The following is an 18,793-nucleotide window of genomic DNA, read 5'->3' as shown; positions in this document are numbered from 1 at the left end:
CGTACCCAATCAGAATATCCGAAAGCAAATGACATCTTCCTACCATTCCATGATATCCTCACGAGGCCCGTTCCCTTTCGGAGCACACTTCTTCAACCATGTGAGGCCTGGAAGATTTCCCATGGCTTCTTATACTTTGAAATAAAAGAGTATTCAAGACGTATAGAACAGCAGCTTGGGACGCCCAAGGATGAGGCAAAGAGTCTGTCCTTTGCTGTTCCCCACTATCTCTGTGATTCAACTTAACCGGCGTTGACGATCGGGACAAGAAGATTTCTTCTGGCAAACACTGTTCTTCGAGAGCCTTGTAAATGTGTCATTAATGCCGAACAAGACATGCGGAAACACTGACTATTTTGTTGAACCAGACAGATGGGTCTGGGTTGTTGTGACGATGTAGCCAAATCCCCATCCGTCTTCCCCCATCCTCATGTATTAAAGGACCTTTAGTTGCTGCCATATGATTAAAGAAAACTTCACAAGAGATCTGTTCACCTGTTCCCAAACTTACAACTCTGACACAACTGATGAGACTTGCAGACAAGAAGCGGTTGCAGTCTACAGCATGCCATTTCTTAAGAGCATAGAAGGCGGTCTTCGCGAGGCCTGTCATTGTCCACCGTCTATTCCTCTACAATATTCCATGCAGGAATACATTCAAAATGCAGAGTCAAGAAAACAGACCTCTTGGTAACAACAGTAGCTATGGGCTCTTCTCAGACACCAACAACAGCCTCAAAGGTCTAAATGCTGTGTTCAAAGAAGCATATTCAAAAGTCGAGCTCAATTTTCTGTGCCCGTAAAAGAAAGACACACAGCGTCAATGACATCCCAAGCCCTATCTTTAACTATTTATGTATAAGTATTCACCATAAGTCCCGCAGTCAAGCCAAGGCACGTATCTATTCGTGCCAGTCTTTACAGACCCAAGCAATCACCTCCACCTGTCACTGGAGGCTTCAAAGAAGAGCCTCAGAGTCAAGATCAAGTGCCCTCTCGCAAGGCTCGTCAGAAAGAAGTTCATGCGAACAAATCGTCATCCCTCTTAGTCGCCCACATCCACCACATATACTCAGGGAATACACAGCGAACAGCTCCTCGCTGTTTGACTTATGCACTACTACAAAAGCAATTAAAAGGCAAACTACTTGGCAGCAAGAAAACCACTACAATTCATAAGGCCCAAAGACAATCACGCCCCGCAAGATTTCGTCGTCAAGAGGCCCAAATCTGCCGCAAACTCCTGCGTTTTAAAGGCGTGTGTATCACTGATCAGAGACTACATGAATAGAAGGATAAAAGTGCTAGTCCCAGGCAGATGCTATTTTCTAATCTAATCTATGGCAATTGCCCAGAGATTCCTCTCTATCAACCAACCCTCTGAGCATTGACAGGATTCATCAGGCCGGACTACCACCCCATTACTCACAATTCACATGGACACCATCCGTGCAACTCTCTATTGTCTTACGCTGCTGTCCAGAGAGTATTGCCCTAGAGCATTTGCAGTACTCGCGTGATATGCCTATCACACCCCAAGCCAGCGCTTATACGTCATAACCGTCATGCAGCCAGCTATCAGAAGCACGTAGAATGCAGTGTTAATCACCTACCTGGGTTAATGCCAAGACATCGTCACTACTCCAGTGATGATCAAGTCCGCCACGAGACCACCTTACCTGGCAATACTCCCAAACCAAAGGCGGATATCGATCACGTCCCGGCCAGACTCGCCTGGTCTTTGACGTCTAGTTTCAGAGGCATCCTTCTCTGTGTAACCTGGGCGCTGAGCATTTCAAATACCAGGGTACGGCACCCTTTTCTGTGCCCCCTAAAACCCATTTGCGGGAGACAACAGACAATGATAGGCGACCAAAAGCGGCCAGCCCCTTGGACATAAGCAATGGGAATACCAGGGCTTGCCCACGGCAACGAAAACATCCAAAACAAGGGGGACGCCGCGCCGTTGAGATTCCATGGCAGTGGTACACTTCTGCTTCCGGTAGGGCCCTGAAAGACGTTCAGGATCTTGATATCGACGCCTCCGTTCGGCTTGGCAAGCCTCTCGTGTAAGAGGCTCAGGGTTGACTGCAATACGCAACTTGTAACGGTTGCAGATCAGATATGTCAAGCCACCAACAGCCATAGACAGCTGGGCAGCAGTCTAGAAGACGACCTCGTGGACCATCGTTTGACTGCTGAGCGTAGGCGTTTGCCAGATATGGAAGAGCTCGCCCCTAGGCGCATGGCCAACGGCATTACCGGAGCAGTGACGACGCCCCCAGACTTCTGGAACAGCACCATAAGCCATTGTAACGCTCGACTTCGTCGTCCAGCCCTGTAAGGTGGTCAGCAGCGTGAGCGGGAAAACCTCACCCGCTGACACAAAGCAGGGGTCGGCCGCCGCGAAGGGATCTCAGCCCGGATGCGTGATGAGACAAAGAAATACTCTTATCAGATCCTTATATCATCTCGAGCAACGCTGACCGGCTCTGACTATCAACAACTCGGAAGATGCCCCGGGTCTAGCAACGCCCTGAAGACATTTCCCTGATCTCAAGGCGGCCGCCGACCGCCTCTTCATCTGAGAATCGGCTCGACGGGACCCAGGCCGGGCTCAGACCGTGTATTGTGGATTCGAGCGCTGCCGAAGTCGCCCGCCTGACTCGCCATCGGGCCGGGCCAGTTGGCGAGCGACTCAAGAGGCCGGAAGCAGAGAGGGGACGCCAACACCGGGTTTCTGGGATTTTGATTAATGACGAGAGAGGGTTGCTTACGTGCAGGGTTTGTTGCTCCATGCGCAGAGGTTACCTGTGGAGCGGGGAGGTAATTAACTCGTCCAAGGAGACGAGACTGTAACCTCAAAACCTCGCGATCATCCTTCGGTTGGGGGTGGAGATGTCACTGTCCACCCGCAAAAATGCCCCCAAGACCCTCTCTCGCGGGAGGATCAATTTCAGGCACGAGGCGAGGGGTGGACTTTGCGTAACGGAACCTTGCCGATCCATTCTTCCGCGGCTGAAGCTGTGTTCCGTTGAGTCGGAGGAGAAGTCTTTGGTCGACATTCTAGAGCTGTAGTGGGCGACACAGACCGAATACCTGGAATGGCGTTTGGTGAAGGTTCCTCAATGATGTGCAACGCGCCCCCAGCTCCTGTCTCAGACATGGCAGCTGCTAGTGCGACCAGCTGCTGTGGAATCATCCAGGATGAAATGCCCGTTTGGGTGATTTCCGTCTTCTAAAATCTCAAGTGTAGGAAATGAACCGGTGGTATGATGGGAAAGAGGCGAGCGCCCACAGTTTGCCCATCTTCTGGTGTACTGGGCCGCGAGTCAAGACCCCCCGCCTCTCCACGATTGGAAGGAATACGATGCCCCCAATGCTACCGTGGTTTGGTCTGACGCTAAGGAAAAGAGGTTTGTGCTCAACGGCAGGGGAAAGTGACTCCTACGATGACGGCGACGAAGAACCGTTAGAACGCGTTGCAATCGCATTCGTAGATGTGTCTGAGACATTGTCGAGACTAACGAAATGGTGGACGAAGACCGCGCGCGGCTGGACGGGTGCTGTATCCGGATGATTGAAGACGGAATCATCCCATGCTGGAAAGCAACGCATAGCTTGCGGCCAAAGAGGGTGTGCTGTCGCTGGTCGATCATCGTGACTTGCGGCTTCGGCGTGGGCTTCTCATGCAAGAATGGTGGTTGCGTGTGCTCGGGCTGGTAAGCCTGTGTTGCATCAGGAAGGAGCAGGAACGTGTCGAGTTCTTGGGCCGAAGCTATTGGTGCATGTATGTAAGCCAGCCACACGAGAATGCCCATGTTGGTGTACAAGTTGGCGGGACAAGCGGCATCGCAGCGGTTGCGCGGATCAGTCCAAGCGTGTAGTAGTAAGCTGGCCGTCGATTTTTGTCTCGTCCGAAATTGAGACTTGTAGGTGCTTTACGCTTCGCCACGCGATTGACAAGTCTCCTACGCAGATTCAGTTTGCTTAGCCGCGAGAGGAAAAAGAAAGCGAACAGCTTAAAAGTGTGGAGAACCCGATTCCACGCAGCATGACGGATCAGGGGGTGAACGAGGCACGACTAGACTTCTGGTAGCCGCAACTCTCCCCTTCACCGTTGTTCAAACCGTCTCAGGGCGGCTGGCAAGCCACATCACCGACGCCGAATAAGATGTGCAATGGGTAAGATCCCAAGACCATGGGTCGAAAGCTTCGTCTACATGCACCCAGGCTTGAAACCCGTGAATGTTGGCTGAAGATGATTGTTTTGATAGGCTTGTTCGGACTGACACTCCATCTTGAATCGGGGTTCGGAGAAGGCTGACACCAGGTCGGCGGTACATGCCAGACTCGAGGGGTGATATTCTCGCGATTATTGGTAGTGCCGTTGGGAAAGGCGGGAGGCTGGTGTATAGGCCTAGGCAGCTGGAAGCGATTGCGCTTGGGAACAGCGCAAACCCATCGGCGATGACGATACCGCCACTGATGGGAATGGGCAGCCTGGTCTGGCGTCAGCATGAAGGAATACCGTTGACACCAGGCCGTCATTCGGCCCCGGATTGGGGTGCTTTGTCCGCTCCTTAAACCCGTCTCTTATCAACCCTGATCCCAGCTGTTGCCGCTGTTGTTTGCGCTGCAAGATTGGCGACAATAGGCCAGGGGCGCATACGCTAGATGAAGCAGAAATATTACATTCAATGGTAGTGCGTTTTGATTCGCAACGAGGGGTATGTTTGGGCGAACAATGCCACCATCACTCTGGGCGTTGGCAGAAACGGCAACGGCAGATGGTGAGGGGCGAGAATCGTTATCAAAAGGCGGCGTACGTATTCATCCCAGCCAGCAGATACGGAAACCGAGATGACGCGAGAGCATGGCAACCAAACGGCCGGAGCAACCAGCTTGATGGCTCTCGGGGTGCTCCTCTCGCACGGAGACACTTTAATCGGAATCGGGCTTACTGCCGAAGGAGAGGAGTGCCTTGGAAGAAAGACCAAAGTTGCTCCCTTTGGGAGTCGACTCGGTTAGGCTTCCGCGGGCATTTCTAATTTGAAGGCGACGTCGGCTGCAACGGCTTGTCCAAAGCAGGAATTGGTCCGCAAGTGATTGCCGGAAGTTCTGCAGCAGAGTAAACAAGTCGACACCATCTCTGAGGTTTGAGTGCTGAGAGCCCTTGCTCAGTTCCGCACATGACCAGATATTTTTTGCCCGACAGGCCAGCTTTTGCCAGGGACGCCAGGGACGAGCGGCGTGGACTGGTTTAGCTCAGGAGGTGCGGATTTCAGGGCAAGGCACATTGATGGGGCCTCGGAGGTCTTGGTGCGCCGCATGCATTGCGATCTCCGCAATGGTGCAGAACCATGGCGAAGGAGCCGGCGAATCGGCGGAGTCAGGAACGGTTTGGACTGGCCACGTACGAATTTCAACCAGGCGTCGACAAAGTAGGACCTTAGTCTATGACGGTGACTAGTTGGTCAGTCCGGTCGGGCGCGGTGCGGTGCGGTGCAGGCTGAAAGTCAGAGAGGCCACATGGGCTTTAGCTTGGGTAGAGGTTAGCGTCGATGGACAATGCGATGCAACGCAATGCCATGCTAGGTATGTATGCCATGCCATGCGATTGTCTGCATGAGGTGCATATTTGAGGCGCCCGCCCGACTGCAGCGTCAACCGAGAATATGTGATTGTGCCGGCCGGAGCTGGTGTTGGAATTTGGCCGGAGCTCCAAATACAGTACGCTGCAGAGTGCAGGCTGCACGCATTGCCTGCAGCGAGAAGTGCGTTTGCGTCTGCGTTTGCATCTGGGGTGAACTGATGTTGGAGGGGAGCGGCGGAATGTGTGGACGACAGGTGGGGATTGAGAAGGGACGGTTCGGTCCCTGAGATCCGCAAGGTCCGCAGGGAGGGCTTATCCGCACCTATTTCAACTTGACTGGGCACGGCCGAGGCGAAGCGCGACGTTGGTTAGGAGGACGTTTTCTCTGCGGCGGTACGAAGAAGGAATGCGAGCGTGCGAGCGAGGGGGCGACGCCAAGCTGATCCAGTATGGTTCGATAGTGATGTCTCTCAAGTAGCGGTGGGGGGGAGCACGTATGGGGTTTCCCATCAGGCGATATGAAGGCATGTCAGTCTCTCCGACGACGGGTGGTTTTCATCGTGTCAACTGGCAAAAGGCTCCGAGAGCCCCAGTTGTTTGCGTCTTTCCCCCTTTCTTCCCGGCAGATGAGTCCGCAGGACAACGATCCACGAGTGATATGGTGTTGCGTAACGGACAGAGGCTCGTGGACTCGGATGAGGCAGACTAACACAGTATTGCGCAGTAGGCGAAGGACTAGCGCAGAGGAGGACGTAAGATCAGGTAGCAAAAGCCAGCAGCCGCGCTGGCCATCCCTTAGCTGATGCAATGCGATTCGCGAACCAGAGTGGAACATTTTGTGGTTAGGACAGAAGAAGGGAAGAAAACACGGTACTTCGTACAACAGAATTTGGACTCGTGCTACCCGGGATGGTGGGAGTGTCGCCCGTGCCGCTCTTTGGAAACGCGGGAGGCCCTGAAAGACGGGATGAGGTCTTGGGATGGCGGTGGGCGGGCTGGGATGATTTGTTGGGCGAAGCAGTTGATTCCGTCCTTTAGAGAGCAGGGAGTATTCGTATCTCAGGTCTATCTGTGTCTGTACCTGACACCGACGGACATGGCCCTCGTCGAGGTGAGGTCCAACGTGGAGCAGAGAGGCGAAGGTGAGTACGACTCCACATGTATCAGGCCTTCCCGCGGTGGTGCAAAGGCGCCTCGGTACCAGCCCGGCGGCGATTGATGGATGGTGTCGAGGGCGAAGAAGAGGGGAGTGAAAGGCAGCGCGGGTGTCAAGACTCCTTTTCCAGATGCGGTTCCTGGGACAGTGTTGTAGAACCAGGACGCGGGCAGCGTCCCGCTTCCCGAGATGCACTTGTCTTGTCTTGCATAGCATGGCATGGCGTGGGAAAGCAGCCTGAAACTGTACGACGGACGGTGCCTGGATGGAAGATGGAATTCAAGAAGGCAGAGACATACGTCAGTTGGGCCATGAGACGCATGGTTGGGACGATGCCATATGGGACGAGTGGTATCCGTCTTGGCCTGCCGAGACAACAAGGAGAGGTGAATGGCGCATACGTTTAAAAGGCGTCGTTTCTTTGGCGTTGGGAATGGAGACAAAAGACTCGGAGTTGGATGAAAGGAACACTGGCAGGCTCAAAGAAGACGGCGACGGGTCGGCGAGACATTGCATCGGGTGGATCGTGGAAAGATGGTGGTTGTGTGCTGTTTTCGGACAGTCTGATGGACGGTTGGCGCTGTTTGCAGAAGAGATGGGAGAGTTTGACGGGACCTAAGGTAAGGTGCTGGCTGGTCAGTGGCCACTGGTCAGTGATGAGTACCGTACGTTAGGTAGGTAATAGTTCGTCGTCGGTCGGTGTCTGGTGATGGAGGGCAGAGAGAGGGTAGGGGGTGGGGGCTCCGTACCTGGGCAGGGACCCTGGGGGCCTTGTCACTCCGGCGCAAGAAGGTGAGGTAGGGGCCCAGGGCGTTGCATGGGGGCAGACAGGACCAAGGGCAGGCTAGCGTACCTGGCATGTTTCTCTTTTAGCGATGGAAGTTTTCGAGTGTTTCCGCCCCTCCAGTGGAAGCGTCGCGATGCGGCCCTTGTGGTTCCTCCGAGGTGGAATTATGGGTTTGCGATGGAGCGGCAGCCAGGTTGTCACTGATGAAGTCGCGTCCTCGTCGCCCTCGCCCTCGCTTCTGGAGACTGACAAGCCCGCCCGTGGCAGGGTAGCGAGAGTGAAGAGACAGGTTTGAGCCGTGGCAGTGGACACGGGTCGAGATGTCTCCTTGGGCCTTCTCCATTCTAGACCCCCGATATCCATCGTCATTGGGCAAGAGGAAATGGCAGTCGAGGCTGCCCCAAGACGCAGGACAAGAGGGGAAAAAAAAAACAAAAAAAAAAAGGCACTGGCACTGGAAGCAGGAGCCGCAGGGGGAACCCGGTACTTGCGGGCTGCACTTGCCGTCGCAAGTACTATGGTAGCAGCTTTGGCGCAGGTACCCTTCGTTCCTTCCCACCTTGCACGTTTTTTCCTTTCCTTTTTTTTTTTTTCTTTTCTTAATTCTTCCCGTCCCCTTCCCCCCTTCCCTTCCATCTTTCTTGCTGACCCGTCCCGGCCCCCTGCCCCCTGCCCCCACCCCCTGCTGCCATTCATGGCATCCCGAGTCGAGCGCGGCGAATGCACCTCGGAGGGGGCGTCGGCCAGGGGTCTCAACTGCGGCCTGCACCTGCGCCTGTTCCTGCACCAGGACCGGACCTGGACTGCAACAGCCATTGATTGTGTTTGCAAATGGGTGCAAGGACCTCCATATCTGTAATTCCCCAGGTGCTACTCTGTTTTCTGTAAAGTCCTAAATTAGGTACCTGAGCACTCCGATAGGGAAAGGAGACGAGTCCAGTGCATATGCGAGGAGTCAGTACCTTAAGGTAAGGTAGGTACGCAGTATCCGTAGCAGTAGACTTGCCTACTGCGTACTTCATCGCAGGTGGACTTGACTTGTTACTTCCATTGGGTGCAGCATGTCTGGCTCGAGGTAATTTCGCCTACTGCATACTACCGCCGCTCCTGGACCAAGGACGACGGCATTGTACCTCTTTTCTGCTCACGTCTATCTCCTGCCACCGTCTGCGACTCCATGGAGTCCATGCCATTGCGGATTGCGTGTGGACTGTCTCCTCCCGTCTTCAGTCCCTTTGCCTGGAAGCGTAATCATACCGCGCCCCCAGATCTCTACCCACTTCATTCGCCGTTATTAACGTCAATTTCAAACAACAAGACTCCCCCTCCCCTGCCCTGCCTCTCCATGCAGTACTATTCGTAGCTAGACTCTGTCTGCCTCTAGGCTCAGGCTCAGGCTCAGGCTCAGGCGCAAGCTCTCGCTCTCTCACCGACAAGCCGCTTTCACCTTACCCTCCCGCCAAACCAAAAAGGGCCACCGCAAGGCAAGGTATCCGTACCAAATCCCTCCCAAGGGCGCCGCCGTCCGTGACGACGATAATAATACCACCACTACCTACCTAGCGGTACCTTATTACTTAGGTTACCTGACTGACAGAGACACACTGACCGTCCTTCCTGCCTCTGCTTCACCTGTCCTCACCTCACCTCCTCTTCCTCCCTCACCAAAAAGGTACCAAGTCACCGCACCGCACCGCACCGCACCGCGCCTTGCCTGCCTTAGTAACCCTCACATATTCCTTCCACCCACCCCTCCATTGTTGGCGCCGCCCCCCTCCTTCATATCCTTTACCTACCTGCCCTACGCCATCTTCTATCTCGTTTCTTCCTCCTCCAAGTCACCCGTTTCTCTGTTCCAACGCGAAGGTTGTTCATCCACGCGCAAGCCGGGGGCGCTGGGGAGATATTGGGAGCGTTTCTCTGTTCTATCCGGATACTGGTCCCTTGTGCAGAATCCGAAAAACAAAAGACGAAGAAGAAAAAAAAAAAAACAGCCAAACACTTCGACAATCCCTTTTGCATGCCGACTTCTTCGGCCCCGTCACACACGCAGTACCACTTTCTTCTGTCACCTGTCAAGGTACCTCACTGCATGCGCCATCGCTACCCTCTCGTCAGACACTCAACACCCACAAGGCTCGTCCGCCTCTGAACCATTCAACCACGACAGCCTGCTCTCAGGATGCCTCTCTAATCCTCTACTTATTTTGATACCCAATTCTTTTTCTCTACAGGACGACAGTGTCCCTTCCTACCTCGCTTCACCATCTCACCCGCATCACCTCGACAGGTTCCTCCACCATGGATACCTGCGAGGGGTTTCTTCTAACTCCTCCTGACCGAGGCCAAATACTGGGTCGCGCCATCTGGAAGGTATGCCCTCCCACACTATCCTCTTTGCTTTCTTTTCCCATAGTTGAACATGCCTAACACCCTCGTCTCAGCCTCGATATGTCGTTGTCGGGGGCCGCAATGTTTCAAGAGAAGGCGTAACCAGCCCGACGTTCCCTCCAAGCGGCTCAACCGGCCGTATGAATGGCGCCCCTACCAAGATCCCGCCGAGGCCGATCGCGATCGACGACTACTACATCACCATCTTCAAGTCAAAGGTAAGAATCAACACGACAGAGTTCTCCGGCCAAAACCTAAGCCTTCCGAACTTGCAGGACGACTGGGAACCTTCCTATCAGTATCCCGTCAGCTCCGTCATCGACTGCCAGGTCCAAATGCTCGCCCACCGCAAACAGGGTCCTGTCTTGCCAACCCTTGTCATCACCATCAACGATAAGGAAAAGAAACGTCGTTCCAGCCGGGCTGCCGGCCTGATGTCCAGCAAAGAATCCTCAGCGACCACGTTATGGTTCCGGACACCTCCCGATGACCACCACATCAGCCTTCACGAATGGGCCCGCTTCATCATCTCGAGAAAGCTGCCCATGAGCCCCGAGGAGAGCCCGGCATCCCCTTCTTTCACGAACCCATTTTCGCCCCAGCAGCGGTCCAGAGATGCTTCCGATTACTTCCCTCGCCCACCAAGCGGAAACCCCAACCCTCGTACAACTCTGCAACACAAGCCCTCGACTCAGACTTACTCGAGCCGAGACCGCCCCGTTACCTTCAGCTCTGATTCACCGAGTCTTCGCTCAAAGGCCAGCGACGTTTCATCTCCAACCAGCACCCATCACCCGGCTCACATGGGGTTTGCGCTGCCCGATCCTAACAAGTACACTACTGTACTCCCCTCCGATATACCATCTCCTATCACCACAATGAGCGACTACCAACAGAGCGACTTCATCGAGGGTTGGACAGCTGCCCAGGGAAGGTCGTCCACCGTTAGCTCTCCCATCCGCGGACGTGGCAGCGTGAGCTCTGGCGGGCCACAGCCCTTTCCTGGAGCTGACTCTAGTTCGCCGCCTGCACCACGGGAGACTATCCTTGACAGGGCATTCCAGTTGAGATGCATCCCTGGATCTGAACAAGAAATCCCCGGTGAGGAGAAGCTCACGTCTCTGGCTCGGTTCGATGCTCTCATGAGGGAGGCGGACTCAAAGAGACGGGAGCAGGTGAAGAAGGCTGAGGCGGAAAAGGCTGCCATGCAGAGCGCTTTCGATATGGACGAGAATTCGTCTGAAGAAGAGGAAGATTCAGACTCAGATGACCTCGAGGGATCTCAGGACGAGTATGCGCACGAGGGAGACGTAAATGGCAACCGACACACCTTGATCCCCCCGAATGCGGCGCACGCCCTTGCATTCCTATCTACCCAGCCCGACGACATCACGTCACCTCGCTCACCAGTGATGAGGAGCTCGCCAGCCAACTTCAGCGTTCCGTTGCAGGCGCCTGCGCGCCCGCATACGGCGCACTCCAGAATGCGGCCGATGACGACGCACAGAACATACAGCCAACCTCAGCCCACGGGCCCAGAAAGGCTTGACGTTCCAACCTCATCATCCGGTAAGATATCCGAAGAAGCTATCTTCCGAGCCAACGGGGAGAAGCGGACGTCCGGCTCCAGCGCCAAACGACTCAGCTTCACCGAGTTCACCAAGCGTCTCTCCAGCACCAGCAGCTTACTTCTCGTCCAGACCAACACGAGCGGCGGGAGCAGCTGCGGAAGCAGCGAATTCGACCCAAGTCCATCACAGGCACCCAAAGGTACTTTGAACGCTAGAGGCGTTCCGCCGCGGCCCCGTGATATCGAGAGGGAGGAGCATGAACGACGCTGCGGATGGCGCAACAGCGTCGGGTTTACCGAGGGTGGCTTGATCTGATCGGCTGCCCTGTAAATCCAACCATCGACACAAGTCATCTTTTTTTTACTATTTCCTTCCGATTCCCGTTCAATTATTGCGATATCGGACTCGAGCCAGACTTCTTCTAAGCCACCCTCACCAACTATCGATTCTATACCCGACTCATTCACGCCGCAACATAGTTGATGTACATGTTGTACGATTTTCGATCAGACGATACCATTTATTTGCATCTCATAACGACTTATGATCTGGGTTCCATAGTCTAGGACCTGGCGTTTTTTGATATCCGTTCTTATTCATTGTATTGCGAGAGCAATCAGCCTTTGTACATGGTTTCTGGTAGTGGAGGCATTTGCGGAGGAGGCAGCATCGTCATGATGCGAAAAGTCTGTGAGACGTCATATCACGAAGGCCTGATTTATATTTCTTGAAGTAATTTACGCGTTCAGATGAACATATAGATACGTTGTAGTACAAAGTGAACGACGACACACTTGAACGAAAAGCTAATGAAATATGGCTCTTACCAAAAGAACACAATGATCTCGCCCGCAATTCATGTCATTATCTCCCTTGGCAACCGGGAGCAAAGTGCCCTTCATTTCATGCACCCTTTCACTCGACTCAATTCCCTGAAATTGTCATCAACCAGCGTTCCCCGGCATTGCAGAGCGGTCAACGGCATCCTCCGCGCCTCTCGACCCTTCCAAGTTCTTTCTCGGTAAACTGTTCGCCTGCCGCCCACTCTGCGCCCTGAGATCACCGGCAGCCCCAATTCCCGTCCCGATTCCCGCAGATCGACAACCTCAACTTCCCTCTTTGACCGCTCCTGTTCCCACTGGCCCAGTGGCCCTGTGCATCACCCGGGGGAGGGAGTGCATCGGACCTTGTCCGTTTTGTTTGTTCGAGAAAGACCCCAGGAGTTCGTCATTCCAGTACAGATACCGGTGACGAGGGGAGAGGTGGAGGGGCGTGATGAGCAGCGGGTACGGATACGTAGGTGTTCATCCCATGTTTTCTTCACGATGGAGGAGGGCCCAGACGTTCTTGTCGAATCGTCAACTACCTTCCCAGGGTGAGCGAGAGAGAATCCACGTCCCCCCATTCTTCATCCAATCACGCGGAACCTAAAAAAAATCTTTGTACGGAAGTACGGAGTACCCTCCCCTACACCGTTGTCGTTCATCGTTCGCCACGCGGTCTAATATCGGCGGGAAGAAAACTCTTCCCTCGGCCAGCCAGCCAGCCTGCTTTTCGACTCGTGTGATGGCAGAGAAGCACACGCCTCCTCTTCCGCAGACTTGCTCGCACTCCCTTACCCGGCCTCGGAGGGCCGTAATTGAGCCCCAAAGCATTTTTATGCAACCAAATGTTTGAAACTACCTTATCTCTCTACCTTAGTCAGGGAAAACGGGTGAAACGGAACGAACATAATCAATTTGAACTTTGACACAATTCATTTCTGGTCCGCGCCCCCCCTTACACACTCATAAACGCAAGGCCACGGGAGAAAACTTCTAGAACGACGGGTTCCCCGTTCGCAAGCAAGGGACACCCGGGACGATGGGTATCCCGGGATCTAATGGATTTATGGATCGGAAGCGGTGTAGGAAAGGACGGGACTCCCGCCAGGCAGAAAGAGACTTGTTGGGAGAGCTTTTCTGGAAGACCCGACCGACGTACGGACCACCACCGTATCCGTACATGCGAATTAACACCCCCGGCCCCGGCCTATAGGTGCCCCGAGCGGGTACGGCCGCGGCCGGGGCCGAATGTCACCCTTCATGCCACGATGCGAGCGTTTACGTGACTGGCCGGGGGATGCGGATAGATCATGTTCAGCGCATGACGGATTCATGGATCTCGTGTCGTTGTCTGGGACCTCGGGTGGCTGGCTGGCCTGTGTGGGTTTCTGGGGTAATGATGGACCGGCCGTATGTATGAGCGGTGAGAGATGCAATCGCATGATGGACATGGGCATCGAAGATCGGGATGCTGCTTATGTTGACTCAAAATGAAATGTTGCTTTTGTCTTCTCACAGCTTGCGAGCATATGACACTTGTCAGCTGTGCATGCCTCTATGAGACTATTTTGTGATGATCATGCTTTCGGGCATCTGGCTTTGTGCGACTGTCTGTCGTCTCTAGGCCTGCATCTGACGATCTATCTGATCGAGCTTCTGATGTTCCTCCGCCGCATACGCCTCATTACGTCTTTCCTAAGCGAGCTTCCCTGTCCACTCAACTCCCTTTTTTCCTGTTCGACGACGCTATCCTGCGCCTTTTGTCCCGCCCTACATTGTATTCGTCAAGTTCGCTCAAGCCTACTGAATTGGATGCCAACTGCCCATCGAGAAGACAACGTTGTCCGGTAGGCCCATTCCACCGCTGGGTAACGCCACCTATTGCAGATACTGCTGCAGTGCCTGCTGCTGCTCCGGCGTAAGACGCGTACTAATGAAGTTCACAATGGCTCCGTTGTGGCGCTGGTTGGCAGAGCTGATGTACGCGCTGACCCACGGGGCCACGGCAGTGACCTCGGGATAATCGTCACGCACAATCGGCTTGCAAGTGTTGAGTGCGGTGTACGACAGTCCGAAGCCAATGTCATCAACGTCAGCCTCAGCAATGATCTCGTCGCCAAGACCCGCAGTCATCACGGGTGGGTTCACAAGCAGTGCGAGAAGAATCTTGCAGGTGTTTGCCCAACCCTTGGCGAACTTTTGCGCAAAGGCCTGAGAGTCGCAAAGAACCTTGGTGAGAGAGATCACAGCAAGTTTGCGGTCGACAGGACGCGCCAGCTTTTCCGTCTCACCGAGAACGAAAGCCGGGTAAACCTTGGTAAAGATGCCCTCTTGGATCTTCTCCGAGTGCTGCATGAAGTAGTCGGCGCCGTACCCGGCCTCAAGGCGGGCCGAGACGAGGTGGAAGAACCGAGCGAAACGCAGCTTCAGCGAATCGGGTGGGTTGCCCTGCAACTTGGCAAATGTGAGATTCAAAATCGTGCCAAAGTATTGGTCAAGGACGCCGCTGCATTTTGGAGTTAGCATGATTCATGATGGATTTGAAGGGTGCAACGCTTACGGCTCGAATGACTTCACAACAGCCTCCAGAATGTCAAAGGCGTACAACTGGTACTTCTTGAAATTTAGGAGGCGCTGGAAAATACCAAGGATCGCCTCGAGCTTGTTCTCCGAGACGATGTAACTGGCAGTAGCGGGAATGACGGCTGACAAAAGTCGTGTGCAAGCAGGCACGTTACCCTTGGTGTCCCACAAGCCTGCCTCGAGCAACGGGCCCAGGAAAGCCTTGTAGTTGTCCGAAATAGCATCACGAGGGCTTGACTCCAGGAGCAGCGCCAGGATCTGGAAAATGTACTGCAGGAATTCTGCGAGAGAATTAGCAAGGCGTTAAGAAGCATCAAAGGGAATATCTTACCTGAGACATCTTCCACCAGAATCTGGTTGAAGGGCTCCCACAACTTCTGGTTGAAGAGTGCTGCGCTCGTCGAAGAGCAGTATCTGACAAGCGCGCCCAGTGCCTCAAAGTGGTAGTAGTAAAAGCGCGGGTTGCTAGGGTTCTGTTTGATCATGTTGGTAATAGCAATCAAGTGCGTGAGGATGCCCTCGACGAGAGGTGCCGCACCGTCCTTGATGACGATGAGGATTCTCATGACGCATCTCATCAAGAACTCATTCTCCTGCAACTTCGCAGGGGTTCTCTCCTTCTCAATCAACTTGAACAGGTGGTCCAGCAGGTCCTTCGCGAAAGGCTGAATATCCTCGCGAGGAAACATAGCCTTGCCAGAATCATCAGACAAGAAGAGAAGGCGCTCCACTGCAATTGCAGCGTAAGAGTAGACAACGTAGTTGTCCGAGGCCAGGTTCTGGATGAGAGGAGGAAACGCCAGCTTCCATTGCTCCTTCGTCAACTGGCTACGGAAGGTATGCAGATACTTGATGGCATCGACCTTGGAAATAGGCTCAACGCCTGCGCTCGCCATCAGGTCAGACGCAATGTGCTGCTCGAAGAAGTCAACAACGTTGACCAGAGAGTTGACGGTCTTGACACCCTGAGCAGAGGTGACGGAACCCTTGGCGGCGACCGAGATGAACAGGTAGACAGCAGTGTCCTTTGCCTTCCAGTCGGTCTTGCCCTGCTCCAAGTAATGGTTGATGTACTTGTAGACAACACCAGTGACCAGTTGCTCGTACTTCTCTTGAAGCCTCCGGAGGAAATCAGTGGCAGAGCGGCGTCTGGAATCGGTGTCGGAGCCCTCCAGATCGCGACGGATAAACTCGATGGGCTCATCCTCGAAAAGCTCCAGATCAGATTCGCGCAGGGCGACGTTGGGCAGAATGACCTTCTCGACCACTTGGCCCAGAACTTCCTCGTTGGCAAAGACACCAGAATGCTGGGATGTGCCTGCAACAGCGGTCAAGAAGTGCAGGGCCTTGCTGACTAGCAAGTCGTACTTGGTCTCGGCTCCGACATTTGAAAGCAGGTTCCAAGCGTTTGTGATGAAAGGCTCGGTGTACTTGCTGAAGTCCTCATCGTACTTGAGGGTGTAGAGCTCCAGAGCCTCGCAAATGTCCGCCTTGACGGTATCGACGACACTAACCTCGGTATCGTCATCGGTTTCGAGGATTGGGTTCGAGTAAGTGAGGTACTTGTGCAGGAGCTCGGAGATGGACGCCAGATGTTCTTCGAAGATGGGAGGCATGTCGTGTGACGAGAGATCGTAGAAGATCTTGATCATGAGACTCAGAGCATCGAACCAGTTCTTAAGAACATCCTTGTTCTGGGCGTTCTTGGTGATCTGCTCGTCGGTTTGAACCAGGAGCCGCACGAAAGGCTGGGCAAAGGTGCTAATGACATGGTTGATTTCCGTGTACAGCTCGTCGGTTCTGAAGAGGGGTCGCCAGCGGACAAAGATAGAGTGGGCGACTTCGAGGACACCGATGTTGATCTTGGGATCGACGGGGGAAAACTTCTCGACGAGCTCCTGCGTCAGAGATTGCCACCGCTCCCAGAAGTCGGAGTCGGCGATGATGCTGATGGCATCGCCAAGCTGTGTTTGAATAGCGGGAGGGCAGGCAATCATCAGCCCAATAAGCTGAGACTTGATGGTTTGCACCTCATCGGCGGGGAGCTTGTAGTTTCCGTCGGCGTCAACGTAGTTGGAGCGGATGAAGTTCTTGAAAGCCAAAGCAGCAGCCAGACGAGTCTTGAGGGGCAGAGGGTCGGAAGCAACGATGTTGAGCAGTTGTAGCGAGTATTGGGGCTTGCTTTGCTCAGCCTTGAGGGCGTTCTCGGCTGTTGTTCCGTTTGTTTATTAGCATGGAAAGCAAACAAAGTTGGCGGGGTAGAAAGCAACGGGGATATTTAGGTACCTTTCTTGTGAGTGCTGGGGTCTAAAGTAGCGTCCAGCAGCTGGGCGATGCTGCCCATTTGGGAGGCCATCTTGACAGAGTTCGCAACGTCGAAAAGGTGTGTGGATGACGATGTGTTGGGAGTTCGGACTGTCGTGGACTCTGCCTGTTCTGAACTTTTTGGGGATGGGATGTGTTGCTGTGGGGGGCGAGGCTGCTAACGGCTGCCATTTGGAAAACAGATGGAAGGTACTGTGGGGCAACTGTCATTGGCTGGAGCCTGCTGGTAGGCAACCAGACGTGCCAGAACAGCTAGGCGCTTGGGCCGGGGGGAAGGCGCCAGGTTGTGTTGTCGGAAAAACCACAGCCAGCGACGGGGCGGGGCTGGCCCGTGCTTCGTGCAAGACAGGAATAGGAGCCCATTTCAGGGTTTGCTGCAAGAGAGACAAAGAGAGGAATTGCTGAAGAAACTTCCCTGGAATGAGGGAGGGTCTTCTGACGTCGTCCACGAAGGTTGGTTGGTACCGTAGCTGGGAGCGGCCTTGTTGAGCGTGGTCTGTCTTGGAATTAGGGCAACAGGGAGATCAGATTACGGATGCTCCTGCAGAAATTACTTCTGCCATCCTGTGAGACAGAGATAAGGCATATCAAACCAATTGGTGCAGTCATCTCATGTTTCCATGACTATCGTATGAATGTGTCTACTAGAGCTATTGATCTCTGGCTAAGCACCGGCCATCAGTCCCCCGTGACGTTTTGATCCGGGCCGGCGCCGACAGCGGGGCGTTCTCGGAAGGGTGGATGTCCGCCACGGAGAATGACGCCACGGCCACTTCACAAGGCAGATGACGGAATAATGTTGGTGCGAAGACACTGTGACCAGGGCCATTAAGAAGGAAGCATCCATTCCACGAGTGTCATTGGATGAGCATGAATCTCTGCGCCCGCCAGGACCTGGGACTGGATCAGCTGGCCATGTCGAGTGGGGGCATTTGACCACTCTAGGACTCTTTGGCTTAGGTAAGGCTGGTAAGGTACTTGGTAGGAAACCTGCAACTGCAACGGGAAAAGAGATGCCCTGCGCGCGCACTGCATCAGGGAGCTCACGAACTGTTGGTTCTTGCTGCAGGTACTTGTCGCCTTTCCTGCCCCCTAAAAAACCTGCACCACCTCCACCCCTACCGCTCCTGACCAGTGACGGTACAGCAGCAGCAGCCCGGCCCTGCACCGACAGAGGGGATCAGCGTCCAATTTTCCTCGACGCATTTTTCTGCTGCTTCCATATCTCTTAGTTGCACCACCAAAGAACTTCAACAGTCCGATGCGCAAGACTATGCTATGAGAGCGCATTAGCACCTCCCGAGTCCTTGGCACCGCAAACCACAGACAATCGCCGGACCGAAACCACCACACCACCGACTCTCTCGCCTCTCAACTCACGTCCCATCGACGGTCGTTCAGTCCCCCCCTGGCCTGACTGAGGTGGTGGTTCCAGTTGCGCCGGGGGCCTTTGCTCTCCCACTCCGACTCCCACTTCGGGGCTATCTGGCCTGCAGCTCGCCTCGCCGCCGTGGATGGGGTTTTCCAGACCTTCCCAGCTGAGCCGATAGCAAGTTTGCC

The 18,793-nt window shown here is 54.3% G+C and overlaps 2 protein-coding genes across 2 annotated transcripts; one reads left to right on the top strand and one right to left on the bottom strand.

Moving 5' to 3' along the window:
- Positions 1 to 9,840: 9,840 nt before the first annotated feature.
- Positions 9,841 to 11,816, top strand: COL26b_002323 (uncharacterized protein; the record flags this gene model as incomplete). Its single annotated transcript, XM_053175247.1, has 2 exons — positions 9,841 to 9,912; positions 9,984 to 11,816. The coding sequence occupies 2 exons, from the start codon at positions 9,841 to 9,843 to the stop codon at positions 11,814 to 11,816; spliced, it is 1,905 nt and encodes a 634-aa protein (XP_053040867.1).
- Positions 11,817 to 14,203: 2,387 nt separating this feature from the next.
- COL26b_002322 (uncharacterized protein) lies at positions 14,204 to 17,264 on the bottom strand (the record flags this gene model as incomplete). The annotated part of the gene is made up of 4 exons (XM_053175246.1): positions 14,204 to 14,831; positions 14,886 to 15,189; positions 15,240 to 17,117; positions 17,195 to 17,264. The coding sequence occupies 4 exons, from the start codon at positions 17,262 to 17,264 to the stop codon at positions 14,204 to 14,206; spliced, it is 2,880 nt and encodes a 959-aa protein (XP_053040866.1).
- Positions 17,265 to 18,793: the final 1,529 nt, after the last annotated feature.

The sequence above is a fragment of the Colletotrichum chrysophilum genome (genome assembly GCF_026319265.1).
Source record: "Colletotrichum chrysophilum strain AFK26 chromosome Unknown scaffold_11, whole genome shotgun sequence".
Taxonomy (NCBI): Eukaryota; Fungi; Ascomycota; class Sordariomycetes; order Glomerellales; family Glomerellaceae; genus Colletotrichum; species Colletotrichum chrysophilum.
The sequence above is the reverse complement of the archived record's forward strand: the minus strand, read 5'-3'. Positions and strand labels throughout refer to the sequence as shown.